The 24,822-nt window shown below is 41.2% G+C and overlaps 1 protein-coding gene across 4 annotated transcripts in view; it reads right to left on the reverse strand.

The window, feature by feature from the left end:
• The window catches only part of LOC145343726 (uncharacterized), an 85,750-nt gene that overhangs the window by 42,080 nt on the left and 18,848 nt on the right, over positions 1-24,822 (reverse strand). For 3 of the 4 annotated variants that reach the window (XM_080189972.1, XM_080189971.1, XM_080189970.1), the window contains exons 2-6: positions 18,574-18,668; positions 14,451-14,634; positions 10,464-10,621; positions 451-582; positions 34-134 (exon numbers count right to left, since the gene is read on the reverse strand). In XM_080189972.1, the coding sequence (XP_080046098.1) occupies positions 34-134; positions 451-582; positions 10,464-10,621; positions 14,451-14,634; positions 18,574-18,668 (670 nt within the window). Of the gene's footprint in view, positions 1-33; positions 135-450; positions 583-10,434; positions 10,622-14,450; positions 14,635-18,573; positions 18,669-24,822 lie in introns of those variants that run through there. The other variant, XM_080189973.1, reaches the window with a different exon arrangement.

Below are 24,822 nucleotides of genomic sequence, written 5' to 3' on the forward strand. Positions count from 1 at the left end.
ATACCAATACTTGCTACGTCCTCGTGCACTTACCATTATATCCTGCAGCATCATTTTCCTTCTGCATATCAGTTTCTTCATCAGAGGTTTCGTCAAGTATTTCACTTTCCTTTTCAACTTTCTCAAACTTACCACTGTTAAAATAGGATAATCGAACATTTAAAATCTGTAATCGTTCAGATACATATTTTGGAGTAATGTAACACTGTCAATTATAATTTGACTTGATGCCAAATTAAAATGGGAGAAGCTGAACAAAGTAAGTTTTGAAAAGTTGTCACAATGGTTTTCCTTTCAATCAGTGCTAGTCCTTTTAAAGTGTTTTCCACCTTAAATAAACAAAACGAAAGCACATCACAAAGCACACTTCATTCATTTAGAAATCCTAGCCTGTAGCACGTTAATGATACTATATTTCAAAGAAAAGTTTGTTTAGATGTTCTCCCTTACCTTGTTTTAGATGAACTATAACGAAGTTTCCACTTTTTCTTTTGTTCCAGATCTTTACTCTTTGTTGTAATATTTTTCTGTAAGACTTTGGAATTTTTCATTTTTCCTTGTCCCTTAAGTTTCTTTCCTTTCCTAGGAAACAAAAGTTGTTTTGACAAATTTGAAACACTTTGCATTTCATGATGTTTGCTTTCAAGAGTGAGTTTACTGTGCTGTTTTCATGCTTCAAGCTGATACACACATCTATAAATATGACATTTTGTGCACCAAAAGTGTTAAGTACATCTTGTGCATTGAAGCGAATGATTCAGAGGTAGGAGTAGGACTAACGCCTTCATTGTGTCAATTTAACAATCCAATTCTGATTCTACATTTATGGTAGCACTGAGCAGCCAGGTCAATTATGTTGGCCACCCACACTAGCATTAGGCAGAATAGATGCATCCAATTTCTTCACTAATGATCCAGAATTCTAATTTGACAGTATGAATCAGCAGTAAATCTTTACACCATTAACTGACTGATCTACACCTGAGCATGTCAGGAACTACATCCAACGATTCCCTGTTTATATGAATTCAACCTCCAACAAAAACAATAAAATACAAAATCACTTTCAAACATAAATAGCACAATAGTCTTCAATTTCCTACATGTATTGCTTCAGTTAATATGCGTTTAATAGTTGTCACAAGGCTGGTCTAAAATGCCGGATTACTGAAGTGCAGATAAGTATTTTAAAATTAAATTTAAAGTTTATTTATTAGCATCACAAATAGGCTTACTTTAACACTACAATGAAGTTGCTTGAAAATCCCCAAGTTGCAACATTCCCAGCGCCTGTTCGGGTACACTGAAGGAAAATTTAGCACAGCCAACGCACTTAACCAGCTCATCTTTTGGACTGTGTGAAGAAGCTGGAGCACCTGGAGGAAACCCACACAGATACTGGGAGAACTGCAGACAATGAGCTTGAAGAGGAGAAATGGGTTGTTTTTCCAGATAAAAGCCTTGGCCTAAGCTACCATCATGACCAAAAAGAGGAAACGAGTGGACAAGGTAAATTAGAGTTTGCTCAACAACAAACAGATTTCAGGAAGAATGAAGACTGCATGAGGAATAACTGAGGGGGGTTTGGGGAGGGGAGGAGGAGGAAGTTCAGTTTGTTGGGAGGAGTTCATTCTGAATTTCCACTTGCAGCCCATCTCGCCCGAGCCCATTACATTCCGTCCTACCACAAGTCTTCTAATTCTTTTCTTGTTTCCTCTCTATCGCCTTTTCTTTCCTTTCCTGCCAATCTCAGCAGCCATAACCAATCTTTAAGCTCAAATAAAAAAAGCAAAATATTGCAGACGGAATCCGAATCAAAAACAGAAAATGCTGGAAAATTCTAGCAGAGCTCTGACGAAGGGTCATCTAGATTTGAAATATTGGCTCTATTCTCTCCCTACAGATACTGTAAGACCTGCTGAGATTGTCCAGTATTTTCTGTTTGTTCAATTGCTAAGCTCACTTGGTCTGAAAACATCAAATTGATCTTGAATACTATAGACCAATTAATAATACATCAAAACTCTACAGCAAAGTTTACTAGTCACAAATAGGCTTACGTTAACATTGCAATGAAGTTACTGTGAAAATCCGCCAACCGTTGCACTCCTGTGCCTATACAGATACACTGAAGGAGAAGTTAGCATGGCCAATGCACTTAACTAGCACGGTTTAAGAACATTAGTAGGAGCAGGTGTAGGCCATTTAACCCATTGAGCCTGCCCCGCCATTCAATAAGATCATGGCTGATCTGAAGTGGCTCAGTTCCACTTACCCGCTTTCTCCCCATAACCCTTAATTCCCTTGCCTACCAAAAACCTATCTGCCCGTGACTTAAATATATTTAGCAAGGTAGCCTCCACCACTTCAACGGGCAGAGAATTCCAGAGATTCACCACCCTTTGAGTGAAGAAGTTCCTCCTCAACTCCATTCTAAACTGCACCCCCCTTATCTTGAGGCTGTGCCCTCTAGTCCTGCTGTCCTTTCTGAGCGGGAAGGATCTCTCTACCTCTACCCTATCCATCCCCTTCATTATCTTACACGTCTTTATAAGATCCCCCCTCATCCTTCTAAACTCCAACGAGTACAGACCCAGTCTATTTAGCCTCTCTTCATAGTCCAACCCCCTCATCTCCGGTATCAGCCTAGTAAACCTCCTCCGCGCTCCCTCCAAGGCCAAAATATCCTTGCGCAAGTGCGGCGACCAAAACTGCACACAGTACTCCGGCTGTGGCCTCACCAGTGCCCTGTACAGTTGCAGCAAGACCTCCCTGCTTTTATATTCTATCCCCCTCGCTATAAAGGCCAGCATCCCATTCGCCTTCTTGATCACCTGCTGCACCTGCAGACTGAGTTTTTGCGACTCATGCACAAGGACCCCCAGCAAAGTGGCCACCCAATCTGTGCTTGGTCACTCCAGTGCAGAGGGGAACGCATTGTCAGCAGTGGATACAGTGTAGGAATTGAGGGAACTACACATAAATCACTGCTTCACTTGGATGATGAGCTGGGAAGTAAAAGGGCAAGTGTTGCATCTTCTGCACTTAATGGAAAGATGCTGTAGGGAATGGATAGGGTATTGGGAGAACTAATTAAAGATGATTGCCAGAGTATTAGGATAATTAGAATGGCCTGGAATTCCACTTATGCTGGTTTCTATTTCGAACGTGCTGATGAACACTTACGTCCTGAGAGAACATAAAAAGCAGCACCAATTAAGCACAACTGCATCTTCAGTCAGTAGTGCTGAGTTAATCGCAAGTGGGCTGCTGCCTTCTGCTCTCAAAGTCCCTTCGCCCCGCAACTCCTATTCCATTATTATGCGAACTATTATGAAGAACATTCCAACTACTTCTGAAGGATTTCGGGTCCACCAAGACTGTAAGCATTTGGTTAGGTTGAGTTAAAAAAAAAGTTACCCTGAAACTCCAGAAATCTGTAACACTGTTAATCAGATGGTTTCAACTCAAGTTGGGCTTACATATATGGACTTAAATTAATCTGAACACATAACTGCTAAAATACAGGGAACTTATTAAACTGTTCATAGAATCCCTACAGTGCAGAGAGGGGCCATTCGGCCCATTGGGTCTGCACTGACCACAGACTCATCCAGGCCCTATCCCCATAACTCTATGCATTTACCCTAGCTAGTCCCCCTGACATTAAGGGGCAATTTAGCATGGCCAATCAACCTAACCCACACATTTTTGGACTGTTGGAGGAAATCAGAGTACCCAGAGGAAACCCATGCAGACACGAGGAGAACATGCAAATCTAAGCTGTGACTTAAATATATTTAGCGAGGTAGCCTCCACCACTTCAACGGGCAGAGAATTCCAGAGATTCACCACCCTTTGAGTGAAGAAGTTCCTCCTCAACTCCGTTCTAAACTTCAAACTGTGGGGGGGAAACCAGAGGAAACCCAGACACAGGGAGACTGTGCAGACTCTACACAGGGAGTGACCCAAGCCAGGAATCAAAACTGCGTCCCTGGTGCTGTGAGGCAGCAGTGCTAACCACTGTTCCACATTGCCGCCCACGTTATCAGTATTTCGGAAATGAGTGACAGGAGGGTGCGATTAGAGTGACAAATTTACATGGAAAGCTATTCAATAAAAATGTACAGATGGGAATTTTCTGAATATGAATTGCAACATTAAGGAAAGAAAATATATGAACATACAAATTAGGAGCAGGAGTAGGCCACGTGGTCCCTGGAACCTGCCCCTCCATTCAATAAGATCATGATTTGACTGTAATTTCAACCCTGTATTACTGCCATTCACTCCTTTGTTAATCAAAAAACTACCTAGCTCTGCCTTAAAAACATTCAAACATTCTGCCTCCACTGCCTTTTGAGGGAGGAAGTTCAAAAAGCAACTCACTATCCTCAGAGAAAAAAATTCTCCTCATCTCTGTCTTAAATGAGTGACCCCTTATTTTTAGTGACCCCTAGTTCTAGGTTTTCTGACAAGAGGAAACACCCTCTGAACATTCACCCTGGTTTTGATCAAGTAGCCTTACTCTTTTAAACTCTAATAGACGGAAACCTAACGTCTCCAGCCTTTCCTCATAAGACAACCCACCCAGTGCTGGTATTAGCCTGGTAAGCCTTTTCTGAACTGTGTCTAACACAGTTCCTTCTTTCCTGAAATAAGGAGACCAATATTGCACACTACTCCAAATGTCATCTCACCAATGCCCTGCACAACTGAAGAATAACCTCCCTACTTCTGTAATCAGTTGCTCTCGCAATAAACAACATTTCTCAGCTTTTCTAATTACTTGCTGTGTCTGTATACTCGCCTTGTGATTCATTCACAAGGACACCCAGATTCCTCTGCATCTCAGCATTTTGCAATCTCTCACCATTTACCACTTCTTTACTCTTCCTGCCAAAATGGACAATTCCAACTTTGCCCACATCATATTCCATTTGCCAGTTTTGCCCACTCACTTAAGCTATATCGCTTTGTAGCCTCCTTGCTTCTTCTTCAGTTTACTTTCCTACCTAACTGTTGTCAGCAAATTTAGCTACCATACCTTCAATCCCTTCATCCGAGTCATTTTTAAATATAAATTATAAAAATGTTGAGGCGCCAGCACTGATCCCTGTGGCACTCCACACATCACATCCTACCAACTAGAAAAAGATCTATTTATGCCAAATGTTTTCTGTTAGCCAGTTGATCTTCAATCCATTCCCATATGTTACCTTTTAAAACATTAGCTTTTATTGTACATAATTACCTTTGATGTGGCACTTTATATCAAATGCCTTCTGGAAATTGAAGTACAGAACATCCACCAGTTTCCCTTATCCATAGCACATGTGATTCCTTCAAAGAACTCCAATAAATTAGTACAACATGATTTGGCTTTCACAAAACCATGTTAACTCTGCCTCACTGCCATGAATTTTTGCAAATGCCCTGCTATAACTTCTGTAATGGCTAACATTTTCCCTATAACAAATGTTAGGCTAACTGGCCTTTGTTTCCTGCTTTTCATCCCAATTTGAATTTGCTAGCTTTCAATCTAATGGAATTATTTCAATTCTAGGGAATTTGGGAAAATTAAAACTGATGCATCAAATATCTCATTAGCCACTTCTTTCCAGATTTTAAGGTGAAGCGCATCTGGACCAGGGGATTTTTCAGTTGTGACCCAACAATTTACTCTTCCCTGGTGATTGTAATCATCTTGAGTTTCTCCCCCTCTTCCACTTCCTGATTTACAGCTATTTCTATGATGTTATTTGCGTCCTCCGGTGAAGACTGATGCAAAATATCTGTTTAATTCATCCGCCATAGCCCTACTTTCCATTGCCCACTCCCCAGACGTACTTTCTATTGGGCCAATGCTCACTTTGTTAACTCTTTTCTTATTTAAATAGCAATGAAAACTCTTGCTGTCCATGAATTATAGGCCGGTTAGATTAACGTCGGTTGTAGGTAAAATGTTAGAATCCGTCATCAAGGAGGAAATAGCGAGGCATCTTGAGAGAAAGTGCTTGATAGAGCAGACGCAGCACGGTTTCGTTAAAGGGAAGTCGTGTCTGACAAATTTACTGGAGTTCTATGAGGATGTGTCTAGGGCGGTGGATAGAGGAGAGCCGGTGGATGTGGTCTTTCTTGATTTTCAGAAGGCGTTTGACAAGGTACCTCACAAGAGGTTATTGCAGAAGGTCAAGGGGCATGGAGTTGGGGGTAGGGTGTTAGCGTGGTTGTCAAATAGGAGGCAGAGAGTGGGGGTCAATGGGTGCTATTCGGATTGGCGGATGGTGACTAGTGGAGTGCCCCAGGGGTCGGTGCTGGGGCCTCAGCTATTTACCATTTATATAGATGATCTGGAGGAGGGAACCGAGTGCAGGGTGTCGAAATTTGCTGATGATACCAAGATTGGTGAAACAGCAAATTGTGCGGAGGGTGTGGAGAGCCTGCAGAAGGATCTAGATAGGCTGGGCGAATGGGCCAGGAAATGGCAAATGGAATTTAATGTTGGCAAGTGCGAGGTGGTCCACTTTGGTAGGAATAATGGTAGGAGGGACTATTACTTAAGTGGCGAAAAACTGCAGCAGGCGACGGTGCAGAGGGACCTCGGGGTCCTTGTGCATGAGTCGCAAAAACCCAGCCTGCAGGTGCAGCAGGTGGTCAGGAAGGTGAATGGGATGCTGGCCTTCATAGCGAGGGGGATTGAATATAAAAGTAGGGAGGTCTTGCTGCGGCTGTATAGGGCATTGGTGAGGCCGCAGCTGGAGTACTGTGTGCAGTTTTGGGCGCCGTACTTACGCAAGGATATTTTGGCCTTGGAGGGAGTGCAGAGGAGGTTTACTAGGCTGATGCCGGAGTTGAGGGGGTTGAGCTATGAGGAGAGGCTGAATAAATTAGGCTTGCACTCGTTAGAGTTTAGAAGAATGAGGGGAGATCTCATTGAGACATATAAGATGATGAATGGGATGGATAGGATAGAGGTGGAGAGACTCTTCCCGCTCAGAAAGGATAGTAGGACCAGGGGGCACAGCCTCAAGATAAAGGGGGGGCGGTTTAGAACAGAGTTGAGGAGGAACTTCTTCACTCAAAGGGTGGTGAGTCTCTGGAATTCTCTGCCCGTTGAAGTGGTGGAGGCTACCTCACTAAATATTTTTAAGAAGCGGGTTGATGGGTTTTTGATAAGAGAGGGGATTAAGGGTTATGGGGAGAGAGCGGGAATGTGGAACTGAGCCACGACAGATCAGCCATGATCTTACTGAATGGCGGGGCAGGCTCGAAGGGCTAGACGGCCTACTCCTGCTCCTATTTCTTATGTTCTTATGTTATTATGTTCTAGCCTTCTCTCAGACTCTAGTTTTCTTGACTCCTTGTCAACCTTTTTGTCATTCTTTGATATTCTTCCCAATCTTCTGACCTACCATTTGTCTTTGCACAAATAAATGTTTTTCTTAATTTAATACTGTCTTTAATTTTTAGTTAACTACAGATAATGGATCCTTCCCTTGGAATTTTTGGAACGTGCCAGTTCTGTATATTCTGAAATACCGTTTTAAATGTCTGCCACTGAACCTCTATCAATCTATCCAGTTCACTTTAGCTAGCTCTGCCTTCATAATCGCCTTTATTCAAGTTTAAGATACTAATCTTGGACAGACTCTTCACATCTTAAAATTAAAAAAAATTCAATCATATTATAATTGCTGGTAACTAGGGGTGCCTTCACCATGAGATTATCAATTAATCCAATTTACTGCACAATACAAGGTTTAGTATAGCCTGCCTTCTGGTTGGCTGCAGTACATACTGTTCTAAATGATTCTGAGAACATTTTATGAATTCATCTACACTATCTTTGTCCACCTGATTTTTCCAATCGAAATGTAGATTACAATCTTCCATGATTAATGCAGTACCTTCTGACAAGCTCTCTGATCGTACTTATATTTCACTTCTACATGTCTCAACGATTCTCTCTTCCTGCCTGACAACCTCGATTTATCTGAAAACCTGATCATGATTTCCTGTTTGCAATGCACAAGAGATTGACAAGCAAGTGAGAAAAAGGAAGAGATAAACAAAACACAGGTGACTGAAGGCTGGGAGTGATACTGAATCACCCTATTATTTTGGATAGTGAAAAAGAGACAACAATAAATTTGAGTATTTAAAATGCCACAAATTTCAACTTGCACCATTACAAACTATTAGCGCACGGGCTGTAACTGTTATCAATAAAGCGGGGGAGATCAGGTGGGAGAGTATCCAATCAAGGAGTGTTATACTCCGATGGTTTATTCCGATGGTCAAAAAGGACAGTAGGAGGAGAGGTAATAAGCCGTGGATAACGAAGGAGGTGAAGGAAAGTGTTAAATTAAAAGCGGAGGAATTTAGAGGAGCTAAGAGTAGTGGGCGAGAAGAGGATTGGGAGAGGTTTAAATGTCAACAAAGATTGACAAAGAAGTTGATAAAGAAGGGTAGGAGAAACTATGAAGCTGGGCTAGCGCTTAATATAAAAAAGGATAGCAAGAGTTTTTATAAATATATAAAAAGGAAGAGGCTGGCTAGGGTGAACGTTGGTCCTTTACAGGATGAGAAAGGGGACCTAGTGGTAGGGGATGGGGATATAGGCTAAGGTATTGAATAACTTTTTTGTTTCTGTCTTCACGGAGGAGGACGTGAGTAATTTGCCGGGTGCTAGCGATGGAAAGGTGGTAGGACTGGAGGGTCTTAATGACATTACTGTTACTAGAGAGGCGGTGCTCAACAGGGGCTGATTGTGGACAAGTCCCCAGGACCGGATGGAATGCATCCGAGGGTTCTGAAAGAAATGGCGGAGGTGATAGCGGATGCCTTGGTGGTTATTTTCCAGACGTCGCTGGTTTCCGGGGAAGTGCCGGATGATTGGAAAACGGCTAATGTTACGCCGTTGTTTAAGAAGGGTGCCAGGCAAAAGGCGGGGAATTATAGGCCGGTTAGTTTAACGTCTGTGGTAGGTAAAATGTTAGAATCTGTCATTAAGGAGGAAATTGCGAGGCATCTTGAAGGGAATTGCTTGATAGAGCAGAAGCAGCACGGTTTCATTAAAGGGAAGTCGTGTCTGACAAATTTACTGGAGTTCTATGAGGATGTGTCTAGGGCAGTGGATAGAGGAGAGCCGGTGGATGTGGTCTTTCTAGATTTTCAGAAGGCGTTTGACAAAGTACCTCACAAGAGTTGGGGGTAGGGTGTTAGCGTGGATAGAGGATTGGTTGTCAAATAGGAGGCAGAGAGTGGGGGTCAACGGGTGCTATTCGGATTGGCGGATGGTGACTAGTGGAGTGCCCCAGGGGTCGGTGCTGGGGCCTCAGCTTTTTACCATTTATATAGATGATCTGGAGGAGGGAACCGAGTGTAGGGTGTCGAAATTTGCTGATGACACCAAGATTGGGGGAACGGCAAATTGTGTGGAGAGTCTGCAGAAGGATCTAGATAGGCTGGGCAAATGGGCCAGGAAATGGCAAATGGAATTTAATGTTGGCAAGTGTGAGGTGGTCCACTTTGGTAGGAAAAATGGTAGGAAGGACTATTACTTACGTGGCGAAAAACTGCAGCAGGCAACGGTGCAGAGGGACCTCGGGGTCCTTGTGCATGAGTCGCAAAAACCCAGCTTGCAGGTGCAGCAGGTGGTCAGGAAGGCGAATGGGATGCTGGCCTTCATAGCGAGGGGGATTGAATATAAAAGTAGGGAGGTCTTGCTGCAGCTGTATAGGGCATTGGTGAGGCCGCAGCTGGAGTACTGTGTGCAGTTTTGGGCGCCGTACTTACGCAAGGATATTTTGGCCTTGGAGGGAGTGCAGAGGAGGTTTACTAGGCTGATACCGGAGTTGAGGGGGTTGAGCTATGAGGAGAGGCTGAATAAACTAGGCTTGTACTCGTTAGAGTTTAGAAGAATGAGGGGAGATCTCATTGAGACGTATAAGATGATGAATGGGATGGATAGGATAGAGGTGGAGAGACTCTTCCCGCTCAAAAAATACAGTAGGACTAGGGGGCACAGCCTCAAGATAAAGGGGGGGCGGTTTAGAACGGAGTTGAGGAGGAACTTCTTCACTCAAAGGGTGGTGAATCTCTGGAATTCTCTGCCCGTTGAAGTGGTGGAGGCTGCCTCGCTAAATATTTTTAAGACGCGGGTTGATGGGTTTTTGATAAGAGAGGGGATTAAGGGTTATGGGGAGAGGGCGGGAAAGTGGAACTGAGCCACGACAGATCAGCCATGATCTTATTGAATGGCGGGGCAGGCTCGAAGGGCTAGATGGCCTACTCCTGCTCCTATTTCTTATGTCCTTATGTTCTTATGTACTCCGGAATCATGCAAACTGAAACAAAATTATACACAGAACAATCTCAAAATCTTAAAACTGTTCATCTATTCACAGCAGATTAGAACCAGCCTTGTACCTTCATTTACAATACAGAATTTACATTACTTATTATCATTCTTCAATGCTTTATGTTTTGGTGTCTCCTTCGGTGGCGTTGGTGGAGGCAGTTCTTTGTATAGCCTTGTGCCATAGAAATACCAGTATTGTGCCCCAGTGCTGTCTTCTCCAAGAGGTTCTACTCTTAAACTGTCTGCTTCAAGGCCCTGAAACAAATCAATAATATATGCTACTATGACTTGACATCAAAAATCTGCTTTGTAATACTGTACCTCAAACCAATGGGTTTCTTTCTGATTCTATAATCACCAACTAGAAATGTTATTTAAAACTGTATGTGAATCATTCAGAAAATAGGTAAAATGTAGAAATAAAGTGAATATAGAATGGTTCATTGGAAACTGACAGGGCACTTTCTGCAGCTTTTGAAAAATAGATACAAAAATGGCTTAACAAATCTGGATCCAAGCAAAATAGATTAACAGCCCAGCTTCTGCTTCCCATCTCCCTAAAACTGGAAACTGAAATGCAAAAGCTTTTTATTAGCTAAGGAGATGGTTAAGTGATGTTTAGAAATAAGGGCTGGTGGTAGGATGCCCACGAAAACTATTTTTCACTGGTCAGCAAGTCAATGACATAAAGATAACGGTTAAAGATAAACGTAAAGGTTAGAATTACTTTACGTAGTGGACTATTAGAATGAATGTTTTACCAGACGGTGTGGTGGAAACAGAATCTAACTTTTAAAAGTCAAGTGGATATAATATTTTAAAGAGAAAAAACAAAAGAGTGTAGGGAAAGGGCATGAGATTAAATGGGTTGCTCTGAAGTGCAGAGCTGAAACAGGAGCAATGGGCTGAATGATTGCAAAATTATCCAAATCAAAATAAATCCATTTGTTGACCAGCTAGCAGTACATTAGCCTGCTGTGTTTTCTACAATAATGGCACAATTTTACTTAACTATTGCTATAGTTTGATATTTTAGACGAGGATCATCAGATTGTGATGATATTTACAGTGGGCTCCACAGATTTAAGTGTTCTAATCTGTCTTCATTGGTAACATATTTCCCCCCCTCTCTTTTACACAGTCTACCCATGCACAGCCTCTCCAAGCTGGCAACATATACTCCGCAGCGGCTGAGTCAGATGTTCCTTCCACCCCACTCAAGATCAGGCAAAAATCTAATTAAATCAATTAACCATCTTACTCCATGTTAAGATTTTAATGTAATACGTTACTTCTGGGATTCATTAGGAAAATATATCTCAGATACAATGTTGCCTTGTTTCAAAATGTCTGCAAAAGTTCTCTTAAAACCAGTAGCTGACTGGCTTAGCATTTCTTTATCAATTTGAATGGTATTTAGTTTTAAAACACAGGATACACTCCAAGATCCTCATTGTGCTCTATAACCAAAACATTCTTTTCAAAATTTATATATCAAAAAAGGCCATGCCAAGTTGCAAATATGTTTGCAACAAACATCTTCAATAATTTGAATGAACAATAGTGAGGATTTAGTACTCATTGTATTGTTTATACACAAATGAAAAGAGACTTTGAAAGGGTCAGTGGAGCACAAAGAATCTCACTACTTTCAATGTCAAGATAATATGGAGCAGCAAGTAAAAACAAATGGAATGTTGATCCACACAGCGAGAACAGTGCTGCCGAGGTTCTGTTGAAATTTTCTGGTTCACTAATCAGGCATCACTTGGGAAAATGTCTGCAGTTCTGATTGCCACATTTTCAAAAGACTGTACGCACAGCGGAATATGTGGGAAGAAGAACAGAATGATCCTAAGGGTAGTTATGTAAGATCTTTCTTAAATAACGTTGAGTGGTACCAGAGGATCGGAGAATTACCAATTTTTCATCGCTATTAAAAAAAGAGATAGGGTTAAAGCCAGTAACTACAGATCAGTCAGTGTTATGTCAGTGGTGGACAGACAATCCAATATAAAATCAACAGCATTTGGAAAAGTACAGACTAATGAATGAAAGTCACACGTGCTAAAAAATCATGTTTGACTAATTTCATTGAATGCTTTGATGCAGTTAACAGAAAAGGTTAACGAAGGTAAATGCATGTTATGGGTATGGAGTTTGAAAAGGTATGTGACAAAATATCACATGAATAAGATTGTAAACAAAATTTAAAGTCCGTCGGATTAGAGAAAGTGGCTGAATGCACAAAAATTGGCAAAGCAATAGAAAACAGGGTGGCATGGTAGCAGTGGTTAGCACTGCTGCATCTTAGCACCTAGACCTGGGTTCAATTCCAGCCGTGGGTGACTCTGTAGAGTTTGCATGTTCTCAATGTCTGCATGAGTTTCCTGTGCGCACTCTGGTTTGCTCCCACAATCCAAAGATATGGTGGTTAGGCATATAAGGGGCATGCTAAATTGCCCCTTAGACTAGGGGGATTAGCTGGGGTAAATACTTGGGGCTTAGGGAAAGGGGGTGGGTGTCTGGGTAAGATACTCTTCTAAGGTAATTCCAGCAAATGGTACAATTTTATTTGGGGTACAGGAACTGGAAGATGTGCAGGTACATGTACCTAAATCTTTGCCAATGGTGAGTTGTGAAGGCTGTTAAAAAAGCTTGGCTTTATTGAGAGAGAGAGCATACAAAAACAAGAAAGCTATGCTAAGCCTTTACAAAACACTGATGAGGCCCCTGGTGAAACTGTGTGTTCAATTCTGGGAATAATAATTTAGGTCCACAGTCAGGGTGCAAAAGAAATTTACTAGCGCAATAGCAGGGATGAGGGTCTAATTTTATATGGAGACTTGACAAGCTGCACTTGTCCTCCTTAGACGACTGAAGGTTAAATAAAGATTTGACTGAGCTTTTCAAAATTGTGTACTGTTTTTGATGGAGTAAATAAGGAGAGATTATTTTTAGTGGCAGAAGAGTCATCAGCTGGAAAACACATTTTTAAAAACCAGAGGCAATATGAGGATTTTTTTTTACTCAACGAACATTTATGATCTCAAATGCAATGCAGGGTGGGTTCAAAGGAAAAGTGGATAAATATTTCAAAATAATCTTTACAGAGCTGTGGAGAAAGAGCAGGGTTAGGGGATTAATTAAATAGCCAGTCAGCACAGCTAATGGGTCAAATGGCCCTCTCCATAGCTGTATTCCAAGATTATGATTCCAAGTGCTGAGCATGATTAAGTGCGGACTATGATTCCAAGATTAGGGAAATCTAATTTCTATAGTTGAGAGTAGAAGAGGCTGGATGACAATCTCATCATGCTATAGTAAAGTATTAAATAGCGTGGACAAGTTAGATACAGAATATTATTTGAAACAAAGATAGAAAATGCTGGAAAAACTCAGCATCTAAGGAGAGAGAAATAGAAGTTAATGTTTCAAATCCGTACAGCTTCTTCAGGATATTTAGTCTGAAAGATCAGTGGAACAATAAAGGCATACATTATACTTAAGTAAAGTAAAAGGCAAATTTGAAAAAACCCAGCAAAATTGAAGGGAATAATTTACTAGACAAAGTAATGAAATTCGCAACATTGCTGCAGTTCAGGATGAAGCACTATACTGGGCAGAGTCAATTAAAATACAAGTTTAATAAGCCAGAGGTCACGGGATCTTTCTTCTGCATTTATATTAAAAGCAGTTTTAAAAATAAAAGTTTGTAAATATAATTTCAACACGAGGAAATTGTAGTGAATGCAGCCTGAATCAGAAGTTAGGTCATGATTAAATAATTGCGGAAAGTGCAAGATTTTGCCAGACACAAATGTCTTACTCAGCTTTGGAAATGGCCTGGGCAGCAAATCAGATTTTCCCAATTTTAGCAACTAGCAGAAACTGCATTGCACACAGTGAGTTGGTAGTGCAAATGTACTCTTAGGATCCTGTACGACAACCCACTAAACTTGCAGTTTTATATGCCAATATTTTAATTAAAAATGTAACTCTACATAGATACAATTACAATATTTGTACCACAACTTATGTAAGGAGGCGATTAAAAATAAAACAGAAGATAAAAATTCCTCACCTTTAAAAGGTCAAATACATCTGTAGCATCCAGGCGGTAATCACAGAGTTTGTGCAAAATTTCTACAATTACTCGGGAAGAAAGAGCCCTAAAGTGTATTCCCTGCAGTGGGTTTTCCTTCCCCTCTTCAAGTTCCCAACGATGCCGTATGATGTCTTCCAGGTAGATGTGGAAATTCTCTATGCTGTTGACACAAACAAGGTACTCAGAAGTGGTGAACTCGGAAGATCAGCAAAGTGTTTTGTCTGTGCTGGCTCTCAAAAGGACTAAATAAATGCTGTGCTGACAAATTTTGTAGCATATTCAGCCAAACAATTGTGCAATTGTAATGACATTGCTTGAATTTCTACAGAGCAGTTTCATGTTATTGTGGGGTACATGCTCAGCACTGAGTGTGAATGGAAAATACACCAGCGGCATTAGGCTAAACAGAATTTGGGGGCCTGGACTTCAGGAGGTATTGCTGCACTGAAGATCTTGTATGTGTGAATTGTGCAGATGTTTAAGTTTTACATCTGAAACCTTAACAACACAAAGCTTTTAAAATCAAAACCAGAGTGTTTTGATTAAATGATGAACTCAACACCTGCACAGGAAGTGCTTAGAGGAATCAGTTCAATGATCTTGTTATTTCAACCACATCACATGACCAAGCACCACAACTTCTGAGGACAGCAAATTAAAAGATGACTGTAGCAAGATGCATTGTAATTCTATGATAATCTTCTAAAAAAACAAAGTTAAAGGCAATTCTCCTTCATTAATCTTGTGGGACGCTTTGTTTTACTTGTCATTTCTGTAGCGATCATGACCAACCTCAAGTACCTGTGGCTGGGTCACTCAAAACAGCTGAAATCTGACTGCACGAAACAGTTTTATATTACATGGCTACGAACACATGGATTAAAAAAGTAAATATACTGCAACAGCTTAGACTGGATTAGACTGAGCTCATTGACCTGCATATGTTGCCAGACCGGGAGCTGATCTATTTTTAAAATCCTCCTCCTTGTCATTGAACTGCTTCACAGAGCTGCCTCTCCCAATTCGATAACCTCCTCCAGCCCAACACCTCACAGAGATCTCAGTAATCCGACTTGGCTTCTTGTGCATTCTGGATTTTTACTGTTCCACCATTGGCAGCTGTGCCTTCAGCTGTCTAGGTTTTTTCTGTACAGGAACTTCCTCAGCCAGACTCTCTGTCTTGCTCTCCTCCTTTAAAACACTTAAAGCCTAGCTTTTTGGTAAAACCTTTGGTTCTATCCTAATATCACATGTGGTTCAAAATCATATTTATCTGATAATGCTCCTGCAAAGGCCTTGGGACATTTTATTATGTTAAAGGTGCTATAAAAATGCAAGTTTTTATTATTATTCATTTGTAGGACATGGGCGTCACTGGTTGGCCAGCATTCATTGTCCATCCCTAGTTGCCCGAGGGTAGTTGAGTCAAACACATTGCTGAGGCTTTGGAACCAGGTAAGGATGGCAGATTTTCTTCCCCAAAGAACATTAGTTAAGGAGGTGAGTTTTTCATCTGCCGTGATGGTATACCTGGGTCCCGGATCATCATCTGAGTGTTCGGGTAATACCATGAGGCCATCACCTCCCCAGTTGGATTAAAAATGTGGTTTGGCAGGCGCAATTCTTTGCATTTACTGGAACACTCAACTAAATAGGTACAAAAAGCAGAGAAACGGCAGGCAATCTGACTCCGTATACCCTCCTTTGCCCCATATTCTTTAATACCTTCGCTAACAAAAATCCATCTTCGACTTAAAATTAACATTTGATCTAACATCAATTACCATTTGTGGAAGACAATTCCACGCTTTTACCCTTTTTGTGCAGAAGCATTTCCTAATTTCACTTCTTTGCCCCTTATTTCAAATCAGCCTTGTTTAACCTTTTCACTCGGAAGACTATATGTGGATTTTTTCTCACTCAAGGGGCCAACGGGAATATTTTGAAGAGAAAACACTTGAATACCATAAAAGTTGAGGTAAAAAGAATGGAAACATCTTGTGAGCAAATGCAAAGCAATGCCAGGACATTAATTTGATAAGTTAAAAAACTATTAATAAAATGATCAAGTGAGAGGGTTTGTGTGCATGTCTGGCTCACTCGCTCATCCTTGTCCACTAAGTGGGTGCATGAATGTGTGTTGGTATGGGGTGGAGAGAGAGAGAGAGAGGGACAGAAACTTGAGACTGAAAGTAAGGCACACAGTCTCATCAACACATATACTCACTATCGCTACCATTTTAGACTATGCTCTATGCAGAAGTAGATTCTCTCTAATTGCCCTGTCTATTCCCCTTAATATCTTGAAAGTTTTGATCAAATCATCACTAAACTTTATAAAAATCCAAGTTTGTGTAATCTCTCCATATAACTCAACCCTTACCAGCAAGATACCAGGGCTGCAAATGTACTTCATTGATTCCAGAGATAAGGGGTTTGTCGTATGGAGAGAGATTGAATAGTTTAGGCCTGTACTCTCTGGAATTTAAGAATGAGGGGAGATCAAATTGAGGTATATAAGATGATATAAGGTATGGATAAAGTAGACGTGGAGCAGATGCTTCCTCTTGTGGGGCATTCTAGGATGAGAAGTCACAGTCTTGGGATAAGAGGTAGCAAATTTAAAACAGAGTTGAGGAGAAACTACTTCTCCCAAAGGGTTGTGAATCCATGGAATTCGCTACCCCAAAGTGTGGCGGATGCTGGGTCAGTGAGAAAATTTAAGGGGTTAGACAGATTTTTAATTGGTAATGAATTGAATGGTTATGGGGAGAAGGCAGGAAAATGGGGATGAGGAGCATATCAGCCATGATCAAATGGCAGGGCAAACTTGATGGGCCAAATGGCCTAATTCTGCTTCTTTCTTGGAAACATTTACCTACATTGAAATCCTTTTGACGGTTTTGCTCATTCTACAACATCTGATTTTATACTTCCATCTACTTTTGATTTTCAACAGAATGCAGTGAAAGTGATTGTTTGGGTCATACCACATTATCCTGTTGTCTATTCAAGGTCAGCTTTAATTCTTGTCCTAGTTTCATATGACAAGAGCACTATTACACTCAGGAAATCAGTTCCTGCACTATTCCAGTTAGCTGTTATCTCTATATTATTTTTAAATGATGAAACAGATGGAATGATTATTTTAACTGAGGTGAGACAATTTATTCAATATCCTATTCCAGTACAGACAGCACTCAATTATCAGTTTCCCATAGTTGGTGAATTGAACTACAGATAGGGTGCAAGGGAGGAGTTGGCCTCAGAGTTGCCACTCACCTAGGGGAGGCAGGAAATATTAGGAAGGGAAAGAAGTCAGCTCACACCCACCAAGGTCACATTGAACAGATTGGAAGGAAGCTTTTCTTGTTCCTTCAGTATCATACGATAGTTGAAATACATGGAAAAATCAAGTCCTTTCACAACACAGCTTCAACTAGAATTCATGAATAACCCCGTGAACATGAACCGTACTAATACCAATGCTCGTCATCAGAAACAATTCAGACAACATCACAGTAAAGGTAAAAGTGCAGACAGGAAAGATATCCCCAAATAAATTGGACTTGAAATTACGCAGTGGGAAGAGAAATATAAGTGCACACCCCTGAAATTCACCGTACTGCCATTTTGGCAAAGGCAATAACCCATCCATGTTAAAAAGTTAATAGCTCAATTAAAATAGCAGAGAGAGGAACTTCAAGAGCATTAAGGCAATTATCTCACAACATAATTTCTGGGCAACGTTCAGATTTCATAAGACAACAGTGAAAACTCCATGTAACCACAAATGGACAGACTGTAAACAAGAACAGGCGTTAGTACAGATAAATAATTATGACAGTGGAGTTTAAATGCATGTAGCTTGAAATTCACTCTTATACTGTTCTGAAGTTTATTATGCACATCCTTTCATTTTGGCAGGAACTTGCAATTAATTGCTATATTCAGAGGCAACACATTATTATAGATCAGCATGGATCACCTTTAATCCTCACACTTTATCAAGCTGGCAGTAACTACTATCAACATGAAGAATAAACGAACAGATTAAAACGTATAAGAGATAAAAATACTCAACTCTACCCATACTGACCTAATATCTTTACGTTGATAACATCCTCGAAGCAGCTTGGAAACCAAGTCCTCTAAGAAATCCCAGTTATCGACCAGCAATGCATCTTCAAATTCCTGGAGAAACAAAAAGACTGAGCAATTAAGAATTGACCACTTATCAGAAATCAATTTTAGCCATGGCCAAATTCAAATATATTTCAGATAACAAGATTAGGCATCCAAGTATAACCATTAGAACATTCTGTCTTACTCTCCTAATTTCATTCCTCTTTCCTTCTGTGGCAAGGAGTGAACAGTTAAGACATGGGTGGCACAGTGGTTAGCACTGCTGCCTCACAGCACCAGGGACCCGGCTTCAATTCCGGCCTCAGTTGACTGTAGATTTTACACACTCTCCCCGTGTCCATGTGGGTTTCCTCCCACAGTCCAGGCCAAATTGTGCCTTAAGAGTCAGATTGGCCATGCCAAATTGCGCCTTAAGAGTCAGATAGATTAGCAGGGCAAATATGTGGAGTTATGGTGATAGGATGTGGGTGGAATTGTTGTCCGTGCGGTGCAAGTTCGATGAGCCGAATGGCCTCTTTCTGCACTGTAAGGGTTCCATGATTCAAACCACTATGGAAAATAAAACTTAATATTTTCATTGCCACCTTCAGTTTTCAGAAACCATATTTTTGCATCCATAAAATCCCTACAGTGCAAAATGAAGCCAATCAGCCCATTAAGTCTACACTAACTTTCCAAAAGAACATCTTATCCAGGACCACTACCGCACCCTAACCACACAAATTTAGCATGGCAAATCCACCTAACCAGCACATCTTTGGATTGTCGGAGGAAACCGGTGAAAATGCAGGCACGGGGAGAATGTGCAAACTCCACACCATCACCCAAGGTGGAATCGAAACTGGGTCCCTGGAGCTGTGAGACGGAAGTACCAACCACTGTGCCACACATCCCTAAAACAGCTTTCAATTAGATCACTGAATGGTTAAAACAGCAGTTAGGTATTCGCTCTGTATCTTTATATTTGTTATGACAGTAATTCATCAATTTCCAGGACAATCTCTACAAGTCAAAGCTTGCCCAAGTCTCATTCAACGTGTTCAGTTTCCCCTGGTTTAAAACAAAGCTGTTAAAATGTGCAATTTGTTTTTCAGTTCCATAACAACAATACTTTAAGATAACTAAATCTAATGCCATGTCAAATGTCCAATGGCTCAGACAGTTTTGCACTTTGTGACTACGTTTGAATTCCACAGAGATTCCCACGAATTGCAACATGCTCACAGGAGACATCTTCCAGAGGAGTTAAGTCAACCAGTATCAGGATAAACTCTTAACAGAATTAACTCTACATAACAGAATAGTGGAGAAGGCGTAGAAGATTTACAAGTATGGTGCCAAAGTAGAGATTACAGCTATCAGGAAAGCTTGAACAAGTTTGGAGTTCAGTTACTGGTGGTGTACTGCAAGGGTCTGTTTTGGGGGCACTGAACCATAGAACATTACAGCACAGAAACAGGCCTTTTGGCCCTTCTTGGCTGTACCAAAAAACTAATATTCCCTTTAAACTTTTCCCCCTTCACCCTTAACCCATGTCCTCTAGTTTTTTTCTCCCCTAGCCTCAGTGGAAAAAGCCTGCTTGCATTCACTTGATCTATATCCATCATAATCAAATCTCCCCTCAGTCTTCTATGCTCCAGGGAATAAAGTTCTAAACTATTCAACCTTTTTCTGTAACTCAGTTTCTCAAGTCCCGGCAACATCCTTGTAAAGCTTCTCTGCACTCTTTCAATCTTATTAATGTCCTTCCTGTAATTAGGTGACCAAAACTGTACACAATACTCTAAATTCAGCCTCACCAAATGTCTTATACAACCTCACCATAACATTCCAACTCTTATACTCAATACTTTGATTTATAAAGGCCAATGTACCAAAAGCACTCTTTACGACCCTATCTACCTGTGACGCCACTTTTAGGGAATTATGTATCTGTTTCCTAGATCCCTCTTCTACTACACTCTTCAGTGTCCTACTATTTACCTTGTATGTTCTACCTTGGTTTGTCCTTCCAAAGTGCAATACCTCTCACTTGTCTGCATTAAACTCCACCTGTCATTTTTCAGTCCATTTTTCCAGCTGGTCCAAATCTCTCTGCAAGCTTTGAAAACCTTCCTCACTGTCCACTACACCTCCAATCTTTGTATCATCAGCAAATTTGCTGATCCAATTTACCGCATTATCATCCAGATCATTGACATAGATGACAAACAACAATGAACCCAGCACTGATCCCTGTGGCACACCAAAAGTCACAGGCCTCCACTCAGAGAAGCAATCCTTCACTACCACTCTTTGGCTTCTTCCATTGAGCCAATGTCTAATCAAATTTACTACCTCTCCATATATACTTAGCGACTGAACCTTCCTAACTAACCTCCCATACGGGACCTTGTCAAAGGCCTTACTGAAGTCCATGTAGACAACATCCACTGCCTTCCCTTCGTCCACTTTCCTGGTAACCTCGAAAAACTCTAATAGATTGGTTAAACATGACCTACTACGCACAAAGCCACGTTGACTCTCCCTAATAAGTCCACGTCTATCCAAATATTTGTAGGTCCTATCTCTCAGTACTCCTTCCATGCTCCTATTTCTTATGTTCTTACGTTCTACTGATTTCAAATTTACCGGCCTATAATTTCCCGGATTACCTTTTGAGCTTTTTTTAAAACAGAACAACATGAGCTATCCTCCAATCATCCAGCACCTCACCCATGGATACTGACATTTCAAATACATCTGCCAGGGCCCCTGCAATTTCAACACTTCCTTCAAAGTCCGAGGGAATACCCTGTCTGGTCCTGGGGATTTATCTACTCTGATTTGCCTCAAGACAGCAAGCACCTCCTCTCCTTTAATCTGTATAGGTTCCATGACCTCCCTACTTGTTAGCCTTATTTCCATAGACTCCTTGCCAGTTTCCTTAGTAAATGCAGATGTAAAAAAACCCATTTAATATCTCCCCATTTATTTTGGTTCCATACATAGCCGACCACTCTAATCTTCAAGAGGACCAATTCTATCCTTTTGCTCTTAAAATACATGTAGAAGCTCTTAGGATTATCCTTCACCTTGATTGTCAAAGCAACCTCATGTTTTCTTTTAGTCCTCCTGATTTCTTTCTTAAGTAGTTTCTTGCACTTTTTATACTCAAGCATATTTGCTCCCTGTTGCCTACACATTTCACACATCCCTCTCTTCTTCTTTATCAGAGTTCCAATATCCCTCAAGAACCAAGTATGTCATTTTAAAAATGACCTGGATGATGGCGTAGATGGATGGGTTAGCAAATTTGCAGATGACACTGAAGTCAGTGGAATTGTGGACAGTGCGGAAGGATGTTGCACATTACAGAGGGACATAGATAAGCTGCAGAGCTGGGCTGAGAGATGGCAAATGGCGTTTAATGCGGAAAAGTGTGAGGCGATTCACTTTGGAAGGAGTAACAGGAGTACAGAGTACTGGGCTAATGGTAAGTTACTTGGTAGTGTGGTTGAGCAGAGAGATCTTGGTGTCCATGTGCATAGATCCCTGAAAGTTGGCACCCAGGTTGACAGGGCTGTTAAGAAGGCATACAGTATGTTAGCTTTTATTGGTAGAGGGATTGAGTTTAGGAGCCATGAGGTCATGTTGCAGCTGTACAAAACTCTGGTGCAACCGCACTTGGAGTGTTACGTACAGTTCTGGTCGCCACATTATAGGAAGGATATGGAAGTATTGGAAAGGGTGCAGAGGACATTTACCATGACGTTGCCTGGTATGGTGGGAAGGTCTTATGATGAAAGGCCGAGGGACTTGAGGCTGTTTTCGTTAGAGAGAAGGTTAAGAGGTGACTTAATACAGGCATACAAGATGATCAGAGGATTAGATAGGGTGGACAATGTGAACTTCTTTTGTTGGATGGAGATGGCTAGCACGAGGCAACACAGCTTTAAATTGAGGGGTGATTGATATAGGACAGAGGTCAGAGGTAGGTTCTTTACTCAAAGTAGTAAGAGCGTGGAATGCCTGCCTGCAACAGTAGTGGATTTGCCAACATTATGGACCTTTAAATGGTCATAGGATAAACATATGGATATTGGAATAGTGTAGATTAGATGGGCTTTAGATTGGTTTCACAGGTCGGCGCAACAGAGGGCTGAAGGGCCTGTACTGTGCTGTAATGTTCTATTATAAATTACATAGAAAAAAACTTAATACACTAAAGCTCTATAATACATGCCACCTCAGCTACCCGAAATCTCACAATGTTAAAACATAGAATGAGGCCATTCAGACTGTCAACTCTACATTAGTGTTTCTCTCCACATAAGCTACCCAATCTAATTCTACTGATATGCTGGATTCTCCTGGTCAATGAACATAATAATGACAGAAATGAACAAGGTGTATCTGGATCCAAATTTATTGTCCCTGACAAATTGCTCTGGCTCATCTAATTATCACAGCTCTGTACCAACAACAATCATTTTTTGGAATTATGCGCATGCACTCAGGAATAAATAAAAGGTTTGGTGACAACAGGTCAGCCTGGATTCACTAGCGGTAAACTTGCACAATAGACCAAACAACACCACAGAAAAATCAATTTTATTTTACATTCCCATTTACATGTTTGTACAGTACATGGAAGAATTATGCAAAAGGCAAGTGTACACATTGCAGTCCCTGGAATAAATGGCATTTTGTAACTCAAATTGCTTTTCTTTGAAAACCATGAAACTTACAATTGGAAGAAGAATGGCTAGCTTTTCTGGCTGACATTTCTAAATACCAGTGAGTGATCTCTATGCAAAAAATAACTTAAAGCTTACACATGGCGGTACGGCATGATCCACCAAAGAAAAGCAGACCAGAGAGAAAAATAAAAATTGTTTTCAGCTCCTATAATAATTCAAACAGATTGCTTCCTCTCCCTCTATTTTTAAGTTTCAAGTCCACAGAACTCCCTACATGAATATCACTGTCATACTGAGCTTGCTGGTCTGAAGTTCCCACTTCTCCTCCCAGAACCACAATTTTTGCCTTGTCTTATGAGTTTCTGGGTAAAGTACATTATTTCAATAAGTAGTCTGTGCCCTCACCTTTTTTGTATATAAAGTATATTTTCTGTTACTTCAGTGTTCAGTAAGGTCCCCCATGCAAGGCTTATTGCGAAAGTGAAGGGGCATGGGATCCAAGGGGACATTGCTTTGTGGACCCAGAACTGGCTTGCCCGCAGAAGGCACAGTCTTTTTTTGCATAGAGGTCAGTTACAAGTGGAGTGCCCCAAGGATCTGTTCTGGGACCCTTGCTGTTTGTGATTTTTATAAATGGCCTGGATGAGGAAGTGGAGGGATGGGTTGGTAAGTTTGCCAATGACACAAAGGTCAGAGGTGTTGTGGATAGTTTGGAGGAATGTCAGAAGTTGCAGTGTGACACAGATAGGATGCAAGGCTGGGCGGAGAAGTAGCAGATGGACTTCAACCTGGATAAATGTGTAGTGGTACATTTTGGCAGGCCAAATGGGATGAAGGAATATAACATTAAGGGTACAACTCTTAGCAGTGTGGAAGATCAGAAGGATCTTGGGGTCCGGGTTCATAGACTCTCAAATCGGCTTTGCAGGTAGAGGATGTGGTTAAGAAGGCGTATGATATACAGGCCTTCATCAATCGAGGAATTGAGTTTAGGAGACGGGAGATAACGCTGCAGCTGTATAAGACCCTGGTCAGACCCCACAGAGCACTGTGCTCAGTTCTGGTCGCCTCATTACAGGAAGGATGTGGAAGCCATTGGGTGGCATGCCTTATGAGGATAGGTTGAGAGAGCTTGGTCTTTTCTCCTCAGAGAGACAAAAGGATGAGAGGGAACCTGATGAGGTTTATAAGATGATGAGAGGTATTGATCAGATGGACTCTCAGAGGCTTTTCCCCAGGGCTGAAATGGCTGCCACAAGAGGACACAGGTTTAAGGTGCTAGAGAGTAGGTACAGAGGAGATGTCAGGGGTAGGTTTTTCATTCAGAGGGTGATAGGTGATTGGAATCGGCTGCCGTTGGAGGTGGTGGAGACAAATTCGATAGGGTCTTTTAACAGACTTCTGGATGAGTACATGGGACTCAATAAGATTGAGGGTTATCGGTAGGACTAGTAGGTAGAGATAAGATCGGCGCAACTCGTGGGCCGATGGGCCTGCTGTGCTGTAGTTTTTCTATGATT

The sequence above is a fragment of the Carcharhinus amblyrhynchos genome, chromosome 6, assembly GCF_965287045.1.
Source record: "Carcharhinus amblyrhynchos chromosome 6, sCarAmb.v2.hapA, whole genome shotgun sequence".
Lineage (NCBI taxonomy): Eukaryota > Metazoa > Chordata > Chondrichthyes > Carcharhiniformes > Carcharhinidae > Carcharhinus > Carcharhinus amblyrhynchos.